This window comes from Euleptes europaea, chromosome 5 (genome assembly GCF_029931775.1).
Source record: "Euleptes europaea isolate rEulEur1 chromosome 5, rEulEur1.hap1, whole genome shotgun sequence".
NCBI classification, from domain to species: Eukaryota; Metazoa; Chordata; class Lepidosauria; order Squamata; family Sphaerodactylidae; genus Euleptes; species Euleptes europaea.
The window spans coordinates 62,581,088-62,599,728 of NC_079316.1; the positions used below are offsets into that span (position 1 = coordinate 62,581,088).

Here is an 18,641-nt window from a genome sequence, read left to right on the forward strand (position 1 = left end):
AGAAAATAGACAAGTTTTTAAATTCAATACAGATGAATGTCCTTTCAAAGCCCCAACAAGAATGGATAGATGCACCAATTACAAAGGATGAAATACAAGAAGCAATAATGAAACAAAAAACGGACAAGACACCAGGACCAGATGGAATTACTGCACTATTTTATAAAACATTTAGTGACAATTTAGTGAACTTTTTTGTATTACTTTGTAATACAATTTTGGATAAGGGAGCATCCCCAGAGACTTGGTCACATGCATTTATATCGTTGATACCTAAGGAAGGAAGAGATCCAGAAAAAACTTCAAATTATAGACCTATCTCGCTGTTAAATGTGGATTATAAGATTTATGCTTCGGTCTTATCAAATAGGATAAAGCATTTTATTAAGGACCTTGTACATGAAGACCAAGCAGGTTTTGTTCCAGCAAGGCAAATTAAAGATAATATAAGAGTTTTATTAGATTCATTGGAATATTATGACCAGAATATTCAACAAACGGCGGCCTTTGTATTTTTGGATGCAGAGAAAGCCTTTGATATGGTCTCATGGGACTTTATGAAAAAGATATTGGAAAAATTAAATTTTGGAGACCGTTTCTTGAGAGGTATATCGGCCATATATACATCCCAACAGGCAAAAATTCTGGTGAATGAATCGATGTCCGACAACTGCGCAATCAAGAAAGGAACCAGACAAGGATGTCCTCTGTCTCCATTATTATTTTTGTTGGTGTTGGAATCACTATGCTGTAAGCTAAGGAGTATGGAGGACATTCGCGGATTAAAAATTAAAAAACATGAATTCAAATTGAGAGCATTCGCGGATGATCTTCTGTTAATCTTGGAGAATCCAACACAATCAATGAAGATACTGTTGGAAACTTTGGACGATTTTGGAAATGTATCGGGATTTAAAGTTAACCAAGAAAAAACAAAGACAATATTTAAGAATTTATCAGAAACAGAACAACAGGAATTTATATCATACACAGGTTGGGAGAAGGCTAATAAGATCAAATATTTGGGAATCTGGATCTCTGCAAAGAATAAAGACTTGATAACCAATAACTATCTTAAACTATGGGACAAAATAAAAACTGATATGATCATTTGGTCAAATAAAAAATTGTCACTTTTGGGACGTATATCAACAATCCAAATGAACATTTTACCAAGGATGCTTTTCTTATTCCAAAATTTGCCTATAATATCACATGTTAAATACTTTGATACCTGGAGGAAAGACGTATCAAATTTCATCTGGCAAGGGAAAAAACCGAGGATTGCTTATAAACATCTGGTGGACTCTAAAGTTAGAGGAGGTTTAGCACTACCTAACTTTCAACTTTATGCTGAAGCGGCCGCTTTAGTATGGCTAAAGGACTGGATGAACTTATCCAATTCGCGTTTGTTAGATCTTGAAGGTTTTAACAATATAAGTGGATGGCATGGCTATTTATGGTATGGTAAAATTAAGATACAAGCATCATTTCGTAATCATATAATCAGGTCCTCCTTATTTCATATATGGATGAGATATAAACATATTCTTGAACCAGTAACACCGATGTGGATATCACCTCAAGAAATGTTGACATTACGCCCACTTAGATTGGACAAATTTATTACCTACCAAGAGTTAATTAACTGGGAAGGAAAGAAAAGCTCACTAAAAGACTTTCAGTTACTTAAAGACGATTTACAATGGCTTCAATATCATCAAATTAAATCAGTATTTACACAAGATATGAAGAATGGATTCTCTAAAGAAAAATCATCTTTTCACAGGATGCTATTAGATAATAATACTCAACTGATTTCTAAAATGTATAATCTTCTTTTAACAATTTATTGTGAGCAGGAAATAATCAAACCAACAATGATTAATTGGGCTCAAACTGTGGGACATGATATTGCCCTAAACAAATGGGAAAGACTATGGGCGAAAGACCTGAAAGGAATAAATGCGCAGTCAATTCGAGAAAATATCTATAAAATGATGTATAGATGGCATTTAACGCCTAAGAAGATTGCAAAGATCTACAAAGTGACATCCCCTAAATGTTGGAAATGTAATAAAGAAGTTGGTTCTTTTTATCATATGTGGTGGACTTGTGACAAAGCTAAGGATTTTTGGGATATGATTTATAACGAATTAAGACTAATAGTACAAAAAAACATACCCAAAACACCAGAAATGATGCTATTAAGTATGATACCTGATGATTTGTTAAAACACAGGACTTTTTTGATTTACGCGACTACAGCTGCAAGACTGCTTTATGCAGCAAAATGGAAAGGGGCAGACACTCCTGGGAAAAAAGACTGGACTATGAAAATGTTTGAACTGGTGGAAATGGCAAAACTTACAGCTATTTTAAATCAAAAAGACAATGTTCAATTTATGGGGGAATGGGAGGCGTGGATGAAATATTGTGAATATGAACTAGGACTGGGGAAAATGGAAGAATACCTTTTAATCTGATCTAGATGACATTGTTAACATAACGAAACGTAATCAATTATATTGATAGTATAATGTGATTGAAACCTAATTGAGATATAAGAATAATTAAGATCAGACCATATCACGATGGGATAGAATACTTTATTAAGAGGCGGACGGAGGCGATGGGGAAGTCAATAAATTTTCCTTTATTTTTTATTTTTATTTAGTACTTAAACAATTATAACAACATTACCTATGATTTAGTTTTTAATACTACGTATATTGTTGTTTGTTAACATGGAAAATTTATATTATAAAAACCAATTAAAAAAATTTCAAAAAAAAAAAAAAAGGAAATGTGTGCAACCACATTCCATCCAGCAGTTACAAGATCAATAAATATGCTACCTGGCATGAAGAATCAAATTGGGTGTGCTACAAAATACTGCTAATTTTAGAAAATGTAGTATCCCAACAAAAGAAGAATATTTTGGGGGGAAGAACGAAGGAGAAACAACTGAATATTTATTGATTTTTCTGGAAAGCGCTAATTTAAAACATGTAATAATTATTGTTCTAAAGGGCCTTAATTAACTGCAAACATCTCCTGCAAAAAGTGCAGCAAAATTAATAGAAGTTGCACAAGTCCTTTACACTATGTGCACTCACTGCAGCCCGCTTTCACGTCAAAGGGAAACTGTATAAGCAAACTGTAAAGCTTTCATGGGTTAATACACCAGCTATCTTGGCTTGGAACTCAAGGTACTACAAAAGCATGACTTCAAATAATACTTACATATTAAAATTGAAGATGTCAGTGGTAAAACATTCATATGTAAATGGAAGGTGAATGGACACAATACAAATCATAAAGAAATAAAAATAAATGTTAAGAAAAAGCTTGAATGACATGATTAAAATGAAAGTTAAATATTAATTGTATTAATAAGAATATGAATACCCCATGAGAACCACTAGCCCTTGAAAATCTATTATATGCTTTATTCTGGAAACGTTCTGAGACTTCTACATCTTTCTAGCTTTTTTCCTACTTGAGTTCTCAGTGACCACATAATAACCGTGCATTTTAATCAAAGACTAACAAAATTATCTTATAATATTATTTTGTACCAAAAATATATTGCAAGTGCTTAATTTCTTAATGAACAAGGTGCTGGAAAATGAAGACTGTTGAGAAGACCTTTTTTAGGTTTTTAGGTGTTTGGGGACTAGCTGCAATTACTAGTTGGGAAGAGAATGGCTCTTGGGCATATGTTCAAAGACACACACTATTTTATTTCAGGCATTTTAGGGCTGAGCCCCAGCCTGGAAGGCATATTCTTATCAGCTCTATCTCAATTCTAAGATTAGTCCATTTTCTTTGTATCATTTGGAATGCTACTTTAAAAAAAAAAAAACTTATATTCTGACATTGAAAATAGAGCCAGTTTATATACCTGAAACTAAGGCCACCATGACATATGTTGTGTCTTTTTCATCCACAAACAGGATTCTATACATCAATCTAGCCATGTGTACCCACATTATGAAAAATTATGTTCAAAGAAATGAGCCCTCTAATGTTTATTTGCATATTTCAAAGAACATTCCGTCCATACCAGGAAAATAAAAAGGAAACAAAAATGCAGTAACGTAAAAAGCATGCAACTATCAGCTGATATATAAAAATGTTAACATGAGCACAAGGCACTGGATAAGATTACTGTCTTGTCATGCAGATATTTAATATATCAGATTGCCCAGCACTGAAGACAGAAATAATAAGGTTTACCATGTTGTTTGTAGATAGGTGGTTTTCTATAAATATTGATGCCTTGATCTGTAAAAATAAAAAGCAAAAACATATGAACATTTGGATCTCATCTAATACTTTTGGGAGAAGGAGAAGAAACCAGACCCCAAGTTAGTGGATATCCCAAACCAAATTCGGCACAAAATCTAGAAAGCCAAATGTTGTAATACACAAAAAACTTTGATAAAAACAAAACATAAAAACAGATGGAAAAGTATCACAGACATATCTAGTTGGCACAATGGTTATGTACCTAAGGTATAAGCCACTCAGTTTGAGATCTTAGTAGGTTATTAGGTAGATAATCATTCCAGAGGAAATGCAGCCAAAGGAGACAAATCACAGATGGACAGGAATTTGGTATAACACTAAGACCCAAAATGACTGCTGGAAAATTGAGCAACAGTAGCTCAATTTTCCTTCCAACCAAAGAGATGGATACCACATGTAGCCATGAGATGCATTTACATGTAAAGCTTCAGAACATGGTTTCTAATCTGCCATTCTGAAGAACAGTCACCTAAATGACTGCATTGAGCCTAACTAGTTTAGTGCTAAATCCAACTCAAACCACCAAAAGTACAGGTTTTTGGTCAGGAGCATTTTATGGCATATAATTTTTTGGCTAGAAGTCTAATATAATATGGTAGAAGTATGGGACCTTTTATTTTTAAATACTTGCTTGGATTTTTCTTTTGAGAAAAGGTCCATGTTCTTAAATATATAAGACAACACAAACGACATGTCAGAGAGGATTCTTGGAATGCAAGAGGTACTGTAAAAAAAACTGGGGGAAATTCTAAGAAATATTGTTTAGTTTAAGAGATTTTCCCATTCAGGTTTAAACAGGTCAATTGAGAGTTCTAAGGCAAATGTTTGCACCCCTCTTATACAAGACATATTGCTGCAAGCCACTTAATGTTGTCTGGTACAATGACAGGAATATATAAGGGTCTTACCTATTGCCATCTATAATAAATAATAAAGCTGTTTTGCTCATAGTAAGTAACCACAATATGCATGAGTCCATTAAGCTTGTCTTAGAAATCCATGGCAATCAAGGCAAATACTCTGACAGGTCTAGACCCCATTGCCAAAGAAACATCTTTACCTGACATGTATCACAGAAAATCCCACTGGCAGGTATAAACAGTCATATTTATCACCTCCAAGTACATTGAAAGAACAGAGATCCAAGACTGTGGGCCAAACCAGACACATGTTGGTAATTCAATGTTTGGAACTCTCAGCAATATTTAGAAGTTCATTCTCAGGGATGTGGAGGTCCAACTTGAATTAAGACCATGGCACACAGGGAGAAGGGATTTCAGTCTTCTCCATAGAGCTCTTTTTCTCCATCTGAAAGGGCCCCAAGAAATCTGCTACTGCACCCTTCTTAGATAAATTCAGGTCAGGAAAACAGCACGGCGGGGGGGGGGAGCTTAACTGGATCTCTATACACCTGAGAACTAACTTTAAAAGATCATGAGAAGTCCTGAACATGGAACTTCTAGTACACATCTGCTATGGCAGAGAAAAAAGCAAACTCACCCAACTAACAATATAATATTGGCATGTAATATATAGATATAGATCTCAAAAACATTTTAAGAACTTAATGCTATTTATATTTTTTGGATTTACATTTTTTCCTCTGAGAAATGTAACTTTGTGTTATCTACCCACCATTTATTCTCTTTCTTCTAAGAAAAGGAATGCTCTACAGAACACTCTTGTATTGTGCATAGGAGTTATTTGCCTTTATTGAGGATAAGATGTAGATGGAATTTAAGAAACAGATGCTATATTATGCCTTATGTGGAATACAGTTACCATGGTGTGGTATGTGTAGTATTAGTAGCAGCCCATATATTAGCAGCATAGTGTATTATATATACAAGGCTGAATTCAGGCATTACAGCTTAAAAGATGGGGGGGAACCTTATCTAATAGAAAGCGTACAGAAATAAAGTAGATATTGTGAAACTCACTATGCAATCAATTTGCACTGAAGATGTTATGCAAATTTTGAATTTCTTCATGAAGACGTCCACAAACTGTGGACCCATAATGAAGCTTACCAAGAAGCATCAACATACCTTCTAGGCCTTATCTGTCCAAGCTACGCATTTCCAAATAGAAAGTCACATTTATCATGAGACAAAAATGCAAAACAATGAATAAGTTCCTGAATCCCACCTGCCCCTTAAAGTTGTGAAAGACAGCAGCTAACAAGTAGAGTGCCTACAGGGTTACTCTGGTGTAAGGGAAAAAAAGACTTTGAGCCTTCACACAATACTCATATCATAGTGCATCCTCCTTTTCCAATTCTCTAATTAATTTTAAGCCTCAAAAATCTCACCAAAGTCAGCATTTCCCAATTTCTCTCAATGCAAACCAATAAGCTCTGTGTTTCAAACACATTATGGTATACTCAAAAAACAAACTAAAGAAGTGCAGCATGGAATAATGGAGACAAGACACAAGGTTACAAAGGCTACGGTCTACACTATGACAGGACATCAAGACACGCAACAGTGCCAGCTCCTACCTGGAACATGGAAATGTTTAGGGGCCTGAGCGTAAGTTGGTGTTAGAGGGCGGCTGTCTGGCCGATAAGGGGCGGGGGAGTTCCGACCGCTGGACAGCTCATTGCCTCCAATGAGAAGAACGGAAAAACAAAAACAAAGAGCAGTAAAGAAGCAGGTATAATCCAAAACCCAACCAAAAGCCGGTGGAAAACAAAAACCAGGGAGGAAATAAACAAAAATATATAGTTTGTAATCAAGAAATGTGCCTAGCATTGGAAAGCACTGCTAGCCATATTAAGGGAGACATTCACTTTGGGGCTGGAATCGCATTTCAGGCAGCTTGCAATCTCTCATTCATTCATTCCAACAGCATGCATGAAGAAACAATGCATTTCAATTAAATGGATAAGCAGTGAAGAGGAATGGAAAGTTACATGGTAATGATTCGGTATCAGCAGGGGTTAAAACTTTCAGTTTAAGTGTCCTAGATGTTTGGCAAGGCTATTGTTATGCAAACTCTAACTCAAATTTATTTCCAGGATACTTGTACATTTAGATGAGACTCCCATAATCCAAATGAGCCTACATGTAAGAGAAGGAGAGAAGCTGTGAGTTTAAAGATTCAGGTTAATGCTTGGTATCTTTGTTCTTTCTTTACATGTTCAAACTCCTTATCTTCACTAGGAACCCATTTTATTCATTCTGACAGTCCCAAAGAGTCCTCTAGGAAACTTTTCTTAAGGGGGAGTACAAGGGAAGGGCCACTAAGGACAAGTCTGAACATTATGCTATCAGTTCAACATACTTCTGTAAACCAGGAAATGTAGGAAGTGGATAAAAGAAAAAGTACATTTTAACGGTAACCAGAAAAAAACCCACATGAAAAAAGCCCACAAGAAAATTGCTCATAAAAAACCCCATGGTCATAAATGCACACAAGAAAAAAGCCCACATGGAAAAAAGCCCACACAGAAAAAAATCACATGGAAAAAACCCCACACGGAAAAAAACCCACACGGAAAGAAGCCCACGTGGGGAAAAGCCCACACAAAAATACATTTGAATACTTAATATTATTTATTTATTTTGTTTTTAAGAAATTACAGCCATAACATAATTTTTACAACCCATAACATAACTTTCACAACAATTAACATTAACAATTACTTAATAAAAAAATAACTAGATCAGAAAGAACCATATTTTATGTTTTCCAAATCATGAAAAACACTATTTGTACTGGTATGATAATACCTGATAATTATTCATTTTTTATTCTTACATTTCACATTAATTTTATTCACACTTCTGCAAAAGTCTCTAATTTGTTATTTAACTAAATACTTTATTCCTTTACAGTGATTATTTGACATGAAATTAAAGCCATTTCACTGTTTTAATATCCCTGCCAATTCTTTCATTTGACATGAAAATGAAGCTATTTCACTGTTTTTATATCTCTGCCAGCTGTTGAAAACAAACCCGGAATGAATGGGGACCCCCTGGATTAAATGAGGGACCAACATTCAATAATAAATCGAGTAAATAATAATTCAGATATAAATCTTTACTGCAAATTAGCCAATCTCCTTAAGTAAGTAAGTTTATCTTCCACCTGCTCATACTCCTGCACAGAAGTGGCAACCATGTCATGTAGTGCCTCGTATCTTCTCTTTTTCACCTTTGGGCGACCTGCTTGTGCATTAGCCAATGTTAATTTGTGGCAAGCCAGGTCCCTCTGCAGTCCATCAAATAGAAACCACACACTGGGATGACTGCAGTGGAACAGGGAATTAAGAGCTTTGTGAAATCCTTCACAACAGTTGGTAGTTTTTGGTGACCGTTCAAGGGCTGCATCATAATGATTCCATATTCTTATAGGAAACTGAGGAACTCTACCTGCTGCACCCTCGATATATGTAGAAAAGAAGTACGTGAGCACCTCATTGTAGCTGTCTTCATCTGGAAATGTGGTGGCAAGCTTTTCAAAAACACTTCTTACATCATCAATTGGGACAAAGGCTAATGCAGCAAGAGACTTCAGTGTAATTTTTATGTTCATATTAATTTCATATTCAGTCTTCAAGCCAACATTGTTGATTTTCCTAATGAGATTCTGACACAGATGAAAATAATACCCTTTGACCTCAGCGTGTGGAAAGGCAATCTTCACTGCATTCATACAAGCCTTCTCAAAATCGACTAAAACCTTTTGAGGCGCCAGATTTTGAATCAATAGCTTCATTATTTGAAACATTCTAGGTGTCTGTGTTCTTTTTTTGGAGTAAAATGTAAATACATGGTGGAAATGAATTACCCACCTTGCCATGCCACGTGTACAGTTGGTAAAACATATTTGGCACTTTATTAAATGTGCCATCTCCATATATATCTTTGTTCAATTCGAGCATAAGATCTCTATCACCTAAAGCCAGAATTCTGTCTGGATTCTCCACACCTGAATCGTGAAGTATGAGTTGACTGTACTTTTCAGGGATGTCAAAATTTATGGTTTTGGGGTTAGGCAAATTACCATTTGTTCTGTGATAGAGAAGACTTCTTGCGAGGGATGATTGTCTGGGCATATGGGCCAATATATCATTATTTAACGCTGACAACACATTTCCCATCACATTGCGAGGAGTAGCACTTACTGCTCCCATGTCTTCCCTCATTTTGCTTCTGGCAATGTTTGCTGCTGCTTTTTGAGGACAGGAATCATGACAATGCTCTGTGGTTCTTGAACTACGTTGCCATCTTTTGTTTTTATAATTGAATGGCACTTTATAGAGCGATTCTGTCTGCATCTCCAAATCACCACTCCATTGACAGTGCAAAAAGCGAGATACTCAAGCCCCAAGTAAATCATAACTTCATTGTTCTTCTGGCTTCTTGAAAACTCCACTGTGCACTACAAAAATAAAAAAATAAAACTCATAATGTACATTTAAAAAAAAACAGCAATAAGATAGTTGTGTAATAATTGTGCAAGTCAGTAGTGTGCCTGTGCAACTCAGACTTGAGGCAAATGCTGAAGTAGGCCTCTGGCGCACCTCCCTGCCATCCCCCTGCCCCCCATCCGGAATCCTCATCTGGAGGCCTGGTCTACCGCCATAAAAGCCTCCTGGTAGACCTGGCCTTCAGCTGAGTCCCATTGGGAGGCCAGGTCTACCTATTGACTTTCTTGGTGGTAGACTCCCTGGACTGCAGGGGCCCATATGGGTAGAACTGGCCTCCGAGGGTCTTCACAAATGAGAGTGTTCTTGTTGTCTCAGAACACAAGCACAGGAAACTACACACACTTCAGCAATTCTCCAAAAACTACAGGGGCTGAGCAAGAGTCCAGTAGAGAATGCAAACTCCAGAGGTAACGCCCTGCTTCTCTGAATTGAAGGTACTCAGGAAGCCATTTGTTGAGGCCTTTCAAATGGACTATGAAGGTACTCATCATTTTAAACAAATAAGATGCTTGCTTCCGAACATATTGTGAATATGGAAATTGAGTATTTTTCCGTGTGGGCTTTCTTCCGTGTGGGCTTTCTTCCGTGTGGGCTTTCTTCCGCGTGGGCTTTCTTCCGTGTGGGCTTTTTTCTGCATGGGCTTTTTTCCGCGTGGGCTTTTTTCCGTGTGGGCTTTTTTCCATGTGGGCTTTTTTCTTGTGTGCATTTATGACAGTGGGTTTTTTTCTGTGGGCAATTTTCTTGTGGGCTTTTTTTCATAGAACTCATTTTAACCATGCTGAAAGCACATGTGTAACCATGCCAACTGCATAGCCCACAGAATTGGACAACTCTATTTAAAGTACAGATGGGGACGAGCAAGTGAATGAACAGTGGTGGTTAGATCACCAGCATGTCAAGACTGCAGAACCTTCAAAACTACCAAGTGGAAGAGCTCTAAGATCCCTTCTAAACCAATATGGAGATAATTGTGGAACACAAACTCTTTGGTAGGCTTGAACAGCTGGTACCCAAGGTGTACACAAGTGTTCGAAATTTGTCCAAGCTTCCCAAGCACCAACAGCACCAATGACCTTTTGGATTACTTTGCATTAAATACCTATAACTGCTTTAAGGGGTTACTCTCTGATCCAGTTTTATAATATTGGAACCATTCTTTGATCAAGCTGAGGGGAGGGGATCAAAATACTGGAAAATACTCTTTAAATTCATCCATTCATTCACTGTGTAACACATACTAAAGGCTCAGGATTCATAACAACTCTCGTTAGTCCTACCCTTATACCTGTGGCTTCTTACAGACTAATTTTGATTTTTTTTTAAAAATAGTATGTATTATTTAAAAATTACCAACCCCCCTGTATAATTATTTCAAGTGCAGAGATGCATGTGTACTTCAGCCCAAAACACTACAAATAATATGACCCTGCACATTTGCAAGATGTTACTTGTACTCCTATATGATAGCCTCCATATTTGTTGTCACGCTCTGGGGACAGATTTATCATGCCTTCAGCAGAAAATATGTTCAACGGATAATCTATCATTAATACCAATACTGCCATGCTTCTTGTGATACAGATGAAATGTGGAGGCAACTTGAAACAGCCACCAGACAGCAAGACATCTTATGTTTGGAAGTGATGTGGAGATAAAACAAATTATGGAAGTCAAAGCTCACAGAGCAGCCACTATATGGAAATGGTAACTGGGTGCAAGCCATATTACAAGAAGTGATCTCTGAGTTATGTACTCCCACAGCATGTAGGTAAAGCTACCCAATGATACATTGGCTGTTACCGCACTTGTATTCCCTGTTCACACTTTCTATGTATTCCCAGCGATGTATTAAGAGTTTGAAAACGTTATAAAAATACTGTTCGTACTTTGTTTGGCCCCTTTAGCTGTGAAGACATCTTCCAACCATTTATAAGCTGTGGTATCTAAAAACCCTTTTAAAGCTGTTTTTAATAAAAAATTCAATGTTATAATACATCGCTGGGAATACAAAGTGCAGTAACCCCCATTATCAGTAGAGGTAATACAACTATGGTTTTGAAAGGGACCTTTCATATGGGGATGGACAGATTTATGGGTGATAGGCCTATCATTGCCTATTTAGCCATGATATTGGGCATGAATGGGGCGTTCAGGCACAAAGGTGAAATTCCTCTGATTGCCAGATGCCAGGGAGCAGTCAAAAGGTGAGAGCACTGGCTGTGAGCCCTGCTTACAGGCTTCCCTGTGGCATTTGATCTGCCACTATTCGAGATAAGATGCTAGACCACTGCTCTGATCTAGCATGGCTACTCTTATGTTCTAATATGTTGAATGAAGTAACATTTTATGGTGCAAACCAGAATTGAACAAATGTGGTGCTTAACCTGTTATAAACTACTTACAAACAAGGATGCAGACAGTGAAATCCTAAACAGCCTTGATCTTAGAGGGGTATAACTGGTAAGGATTACACTGTAAACACTCCAGGTATGGTTTATAATATTTACAACCCAAAGATGACAGTCAACTTTTCAACTTTTTGTAGCAAGTGTTTACCAGTCCAAAAGACAGAGGTAAACTGTTCTTTTCTGTCGGGATTAAATGCTTATTGCACAATCGCTACACTGCTGATGGTAAAATGAACATTTAACTCCTTACTCCCAAAGAAAATATTGCATAATCTCTCCATTTGGCTTTCTAGTAGATTGGTCCCTTAATTCTTTCTACATAAAGCTGAGGGTTAACAGTAACCTTTGGGCCCAAAACATTGGGAAACCATGGCAATAAAACATCAGGTGAAATGGAAAGAGTACAGGAACCTTGATATTCTGATCATATATAACAATGCTGAAATAGATTTGTAACCACAACATTGTACATATGTGATCAATAGATACAATTAGTTGAATTGTATATAACATATTGCTATTCAAACCAATGGAAGGAACTATGTTAAGACTGACACTTGTAAAGAAGCAAGTATCAAAGAGGCACAGGGTTGCCAACAGGACTGGAAAAAATGTCTTGTTCCTCCAGAGCCTCTGGTTCGGTACAAGTCAGTCCAAAGGGATGACTGTGTAAACAGGGTAATATTGATAGTAGCGTAATAGAACTTGGGAGTGCAGGTAGGATGGTGAAGGGGGGGCCATATGTGGTGACAAAGGGGCTGAGGGAGACAAGGGTTACTGGAGGCGAAATGAATTATAGATAACTACATGCCACTGCTAGAAGTCTCCAAGCCGAGATGGGGAAGCTGGAGTGCTTGTTGCTAAATGGCAATTTAGATATAGTGGGTATCTCAGAAACATAGTGGAATGGGGAAAATCTATGGGCTACAGTCATCCCTGGGTATAAGCTCTATAGACAGGGAGGGATGGGTTGGGGGAGGTGTTACACTGTACATTTAAAAAGGCATACAATCAAATGTTAGAAAACATTAGGGGAATGAACACCCCAACAGAAGCAATGTGGGTGGAAATACAGGACCCTAAGGGTTACTTAAAAGGGGGGAAACAAGGGAGGTGACTAAACTGAAAATATTATGATACTGGGAGACTTCGACTACCCTGATATTGACTGGGTAAACATGTGCTTCAGTCATGCTGTAGAAATGAGATTCCTAGACATCATAAATTACTGTTCACTAAAATAGTTGGTCACAGAGCCAACCAGAGGGGTAGTGATCCTGGACTTGGTTCTGAGCAGGACTCAAGACCTGGTAAGAGATGTAGAGGTTGTTGCACCAATTGGGAACAGTGACCCACAATGCTATTAAGTTTAGCATTCATGTCAATGGAAAGTGAACCCTAGAGTCCAAAAGTGTAACATCTGATTTCAAAAGAGGGAACTTTTCAAAAATCCCTATTTGGAAGCTATTTAAAACCACACTAATCGAAGCCCAGGGGAATGCATTCCCCAGGTTTGGAAAGGCACTGGCAAATCTAAAAGAATGCCTGGATGGTTAACAATGCAAGTCAAGGAAGCCATAAGTAGTAAAAAAAGGCTTCTTTTAAAAAGTGGAAGGACCGCCCAAATGAACTGAACATAAAGGACCACAGGCTCTGGCAAAAGAAATGAAAGTGAATAATTAGGCCTGCGAAAAGAAAATTTGAGGAGCAGGTTGCTAAAAGCATCAAGATAAGCAGTTGGGCCTTTGGATGACCAAGGAATAAATGGATTGCTAAGAGAAGATGGGGAGATGGCAGAGAAGCTCAATTAATGTTTTGCTTCTGTGTTCACTGTGGAAAGTGTGGGCCATACACCCATGAGAAAGCCACTATTTTCAAGAAGGAAGCTGAGGAACTCAGTCAAATTGAGGTGACAAGAGATGAAGTTCTAGACCTATTGGGGAAATTAAAAACTGATAAATCTCCAGGTCCTCATGGAATGCACCCCAGAAAGCTTAGGGAACGCTAATGTTAGGTTGTTGATCTACTAACCAGTATATGTAAACTATCACTAAATTCAACTGTTCTACCAGAAGACTGGAGAGTAGCAAATGTTACACCAATTTTTAAAATTTATTTTTATTTTTATTTATTTGTTAGATTTATAACCCGCCCTCCCCAGCCAAGGCCAGAGGGAAACCTGGAGATTACAGGCCAATTAGCCTAACGTCTGTTTCAGGCAAATTAGTAGAAATATAATCAAAGATAGAATTATTAGGGACCTGATGATGGAAAATGAGCATGGCTTTTGCAAAGGGAAGTCCTGCCTCACCAACCTTTTGGGGTTGTTTGAAAATGTGAACAAGCATGTAGATAACAGTGACCTGGTGGACATTATATACTTGGACTTTCAAAAGGGTTTTGACAAGGTACCCCACCAAAGACTCCTGGGTAAACTTAGTAGTCATTGGATAAGAGGATGGGATAAGAGGATGTTGGACTAAATGAACCACTGGTCTGATCCAGTAGGACTTTTCTTATGTTCTTTTAACAGTATTTTAATGTGTGGAAATGAGCAGAAAAAGCTTTTCAGGACATGGATGTAAGTAACATCATCTGGTAAAAAATTCCATTCCAAAGAACAGAACATTTTTTCTCTCCATTCAGTTGGCAAGCCTGAAGAGGCAGAAAAATTTGTGGAAAGTAAAAAAAAAGAAAACAAAGCAAGGACCCACCAGACATGGGGGTCATCAGATATGGCATACCTATGAAGAATGAGGCAGCATCTGAGAAAAGAAAAGGGAAAAATAATATAGGGAAGGAACAAATGAACAAACGGGAAAAGCAGAATACATTGTTGGGAACCGCGGTGGTACTTCTAAGCAGAAGTAAAACAAAAATAAGATATAGAAAAGAATGCATACAAAGTTTGGAAAGAAAAACTGAGCGCACTTATGGGAAGCATGGTAGTCCCCTTTAGCTGTCACTCCAGGAGAATAAGCTTGGTAATAAATTCTCTAGAGATGCATGACAAAAATACATCATACAACAAAGTGTGGGAAAACATTAATCATTGTATTAATTAAAGCTTATACCAACTGGGGAGTAGGTTAAATGGAGTTTAGATGCATACAAAAACTGAGTGTCTAAAGTGGAAATTCCTTGTCAGGACAAATTAAACATTTTTCAGTGTTTATGGAATTTTCAGCTCTTGCTAAATACAGTTTAATTGACATCCATCTATTCTGTTGGCATGACCCGCATGGAAAACAGTCATACATCCCATACAGAATTTGTAAAAATAAACAGGTGGAAATAAGTAAGGAACAGAGAACAGACCAGCTAAGCATTGCAGATGAACATGGAATAAGAGGAGCAGATCCCATTACTTGGGATAATCAAGGGTCAACTTTATTTATCAGCAAGATAAGGAACTGTAGCAGCTAAGAGCAAAAACTCAGATCACAGTCAACCACAATGTGGACAAATGATGGGATGCAGAAGAGTCAGGCATCCTCTGTCTGTGCATCCCTCTATTCCAGGCAAGGCCACCCTGGCACCAAGCCCTGAGCAGTCATGTTGCCCAAGCTCCTCTTGAGGAAGGTGTGCCATGTCGTTTCTCCCTAGCTGAGAAGTCTTTGGGTCAAGGATAACAGCACTCTTGAAGAGGTTCTGTCCCAGTTCTACAAGAGGCATTTTAACACATCCTTGTCCAGAGCTGGGTCAAAGAGGTAAGATGGTGCCTAACAGAGTCTTCTCCTATGCTGCCCCCATGCTGTGCATGCACCCACCTCAGCATGCCAATGCCCACTGGCTCCCTTCCATAGGACCATCCCCTTGCCATCCCTCTTTTCGGGAAGGGAATTGAGTAATTTTCTCTCTCCATATGGTTACTGAAACAGGGTGCTGCAAAAGGATGCTATTCACACTTGTCGCAACTCCATTACAATTCCTTGCTTGTTCAGAGATTGAATTCTATGTGATAAGATCCTTGCTGGACAAATTACAAATTAAGCACATAATATTAACATCTACCTGGACAATGTCCTAATCAGTACTAAAACCAGTAATCAGTACTCCTGAAAAGGTTATTTTAAAAAAATAGTCATTCAGCCAGATTTATAACCCATGATAAACTGGAGAAATAAACTGTTTGTGTTCTTTAACAATAGCGATCTTTGCGTCTGTCTCTCCGTCTGACAGTTCATAGTCTAAAAATGTTCTAACTCTTGTGAGGCTTGCTGTGAAAATAATACTTAAAGAGGTTTTTGGTTTTATGTGTTGCTACGGGTTTTCACTCAGGGCCAAACGTCTCCTGACTTGGCGGGGGGGGGGGATCCATATGCATTTCTTCATGTGCCTGCCCAACACTCATGAAGCAATGGTTAATTATCTGTTTTTGTTCCCTTTGGGAGAAGGGGTACTTGTGTATTTTATTTTTAATTTGTAGCCAGCCAGAGTCATAGCTTGTATTTTTTACTTTGTTTTTTATTATTGTAATAGCACTACTACAAAATAACAGTCTTTTTTTAATTAAAAAGCACAATCCGGCAAACTACAAAGTGCAAAAGAAGAACTGAAGTCTTTTTCCAAAAAGAGCTGATAATTTACAAAAGATTAATGAATGCCAAGAGAACCACATTGCCCCCCGCTCCACTGAAAAAGAGAAAATAATTAAGGAAGATAGAAGGAAAAAGAACCTAAAATGTAAAGGGGCAGTAGCCTTTTGCAAATTCAATAGCATTTGGATTGTTCCAATCGCCACAGCTGGCAAAAAACAGGTCTACCTAAAGATAGAAGAACTTGGAAAATACTGAACTTTACCAGGTTGCTACCATCATCAACTGAACTCTCCATTAAAAGGGAATGAATGCATCATGGCAATTTCAGACAATGACTAGTCTGGACAGGACTCAGACTGCAGCCTCCATTGGACTGTGAAAGAAAAGTTGGAGGGAAAACTAAACACAACTGAGCATGACTTGTAATTTGGCCCTAAGACAGAAATTTCTGAAACGCATGAACCCACTAATGAAAAGTAACCAAGATGGTTCAACCAGTGGGTGTGGCACAGCCTATAACAGTGTATACAGGATATAAAGTACAAACATATGTGGCTATAGGGCACCAATTAATTACAATATCGAAGTAGTTTCGAAGTAGTCCATCAGAATAATTCGTATTTATCCATAGTAATAAATCTCAATGCATTGTCATCGAGGAATTATTATATGATATTATATGATAAATAAGAATTATTACTATGGATAAATAAGAATCATCAATAACAAGGCACTGAGATTTATTACTATGGATAAATACAAATTATTACTATGGATAAATAAGAATAATCGATGACAAGGCATTGAGATTTATTACTATGGATAAATAGGAATTATTCTGATGAAAACTACTTTGAAACGGGGCAAGAGCCGGCAACCCGACAGAAGACGTCTATCTGTCCAGTCTGAGAAGACAGTTTACAGACTTAATTGTCAAGGATTTTCCTTTGAGAGAGATTACAGAACGGATGAGAGAAAGGTTACATAGTGGAGTAGGAAGTTTGACTCCTTGCCAGGAGGTTTTCTTTGAGCTGTTTATCTCAAAGAAGGATTGTAGTATGAAACAGGACTTTTAATTTCAGGTAACCAGCATTATATATACATCTTTAATATTTACTTGTTGAAATAAATTATTTAGATATTGTAATTGGTGCCCTGTAGCCACGTGCTTTTGTACTCTATATCCTGTATACACTGTTGGTGTGGCTCTGCTACTGTTTTTGTCAATACAGCCTATAATAGAGCATGGCAAAATTTAGGCTCCTCTGCCATTATAACCTGATTCCAAACATCGTGAGCATCACAAGAAAAGTCTCTCCACCGCGACAGAAGGGTCATTTCCCCCCCATCAATTCATCACTCCGTTTCTCATCTCTATTTATTATCAACTAGATGCTTAACAAATAGGGGAATTCTCCACAAAATTTTAAGATTTCTGCACCTCAAACACATCAGTTTTATACAAAATTCATAACCTCCATCCATTTACACATTGGTTCCTACAATGAAGCCAAAGGCAATTTATTCTGAAAATTTAGCACAAAACACCTCATTGTACCAGGAGACAGCTTCTGGTGTTCTCATTTCAGAGCTTCATATCACATCCGTATGGAACTTTTTCCTAGAAGGAGAAGCACCTTTCTTTCCTGGAACATGCTGCATCAGTAATACAAAGGCTGTTGAGTGCATTACACTGCCTGTATTGGTTCTACAGTTGCTACCATTAGCCATGCACAGCTGAAGTGAGGAGCCAGTCAGGGCTGAAAACACTGTGGATATAAGAAGAGTGCAAAACAAGCATTGTCCACATGTGTGGGTGAAATACCTGTGTGAGCATGTAAAGTGCAGTCGAGTCACAGCCGACTTATGGTGACCCCGGTAGGGTTTTCAAGGCAAGAGACTGGCAGAGGTGGTTTGCCATTGCCTTCCTCTGCATAG

General features: G+C 37.7%; 1 protein-coding gene across 11 annotated transcripts in view; it reads right to left on the reverse strand.

The window, feature by feature from the left end:
* The window catches only part of ABLIM1 (actin binding LIM protein 1), a 194,750-nt gene that overhangs the window by 21,813 nt on the left and 154,296 nt on the right, over window positions 1–18,641 (reverse strand). For 9 of the 11 annotated variants that reach the window (XM_056849486.1, XM_056849485.1, XM_056849481.1 and 6 more), the window contains 2 exons: window positions 6,815–6,919; window positions 4,243–4,290 (listed from right to left, as the gene is read on the reverse strand). In XM_056849486.1, the coding sequence (XP_056705464.1) occupies window positions 4,243–4,290; window positions 6,815–6,919 (153 nt within the window). The remainder of the gene's footprint in view (window positions 1–4,242; window positions 4,291–6,814; window positions 6,920–18,641) is intronic. The other 2 variants (XM_056849483.1, XM_056849482.1) reach the window with 1 other exon arrangement.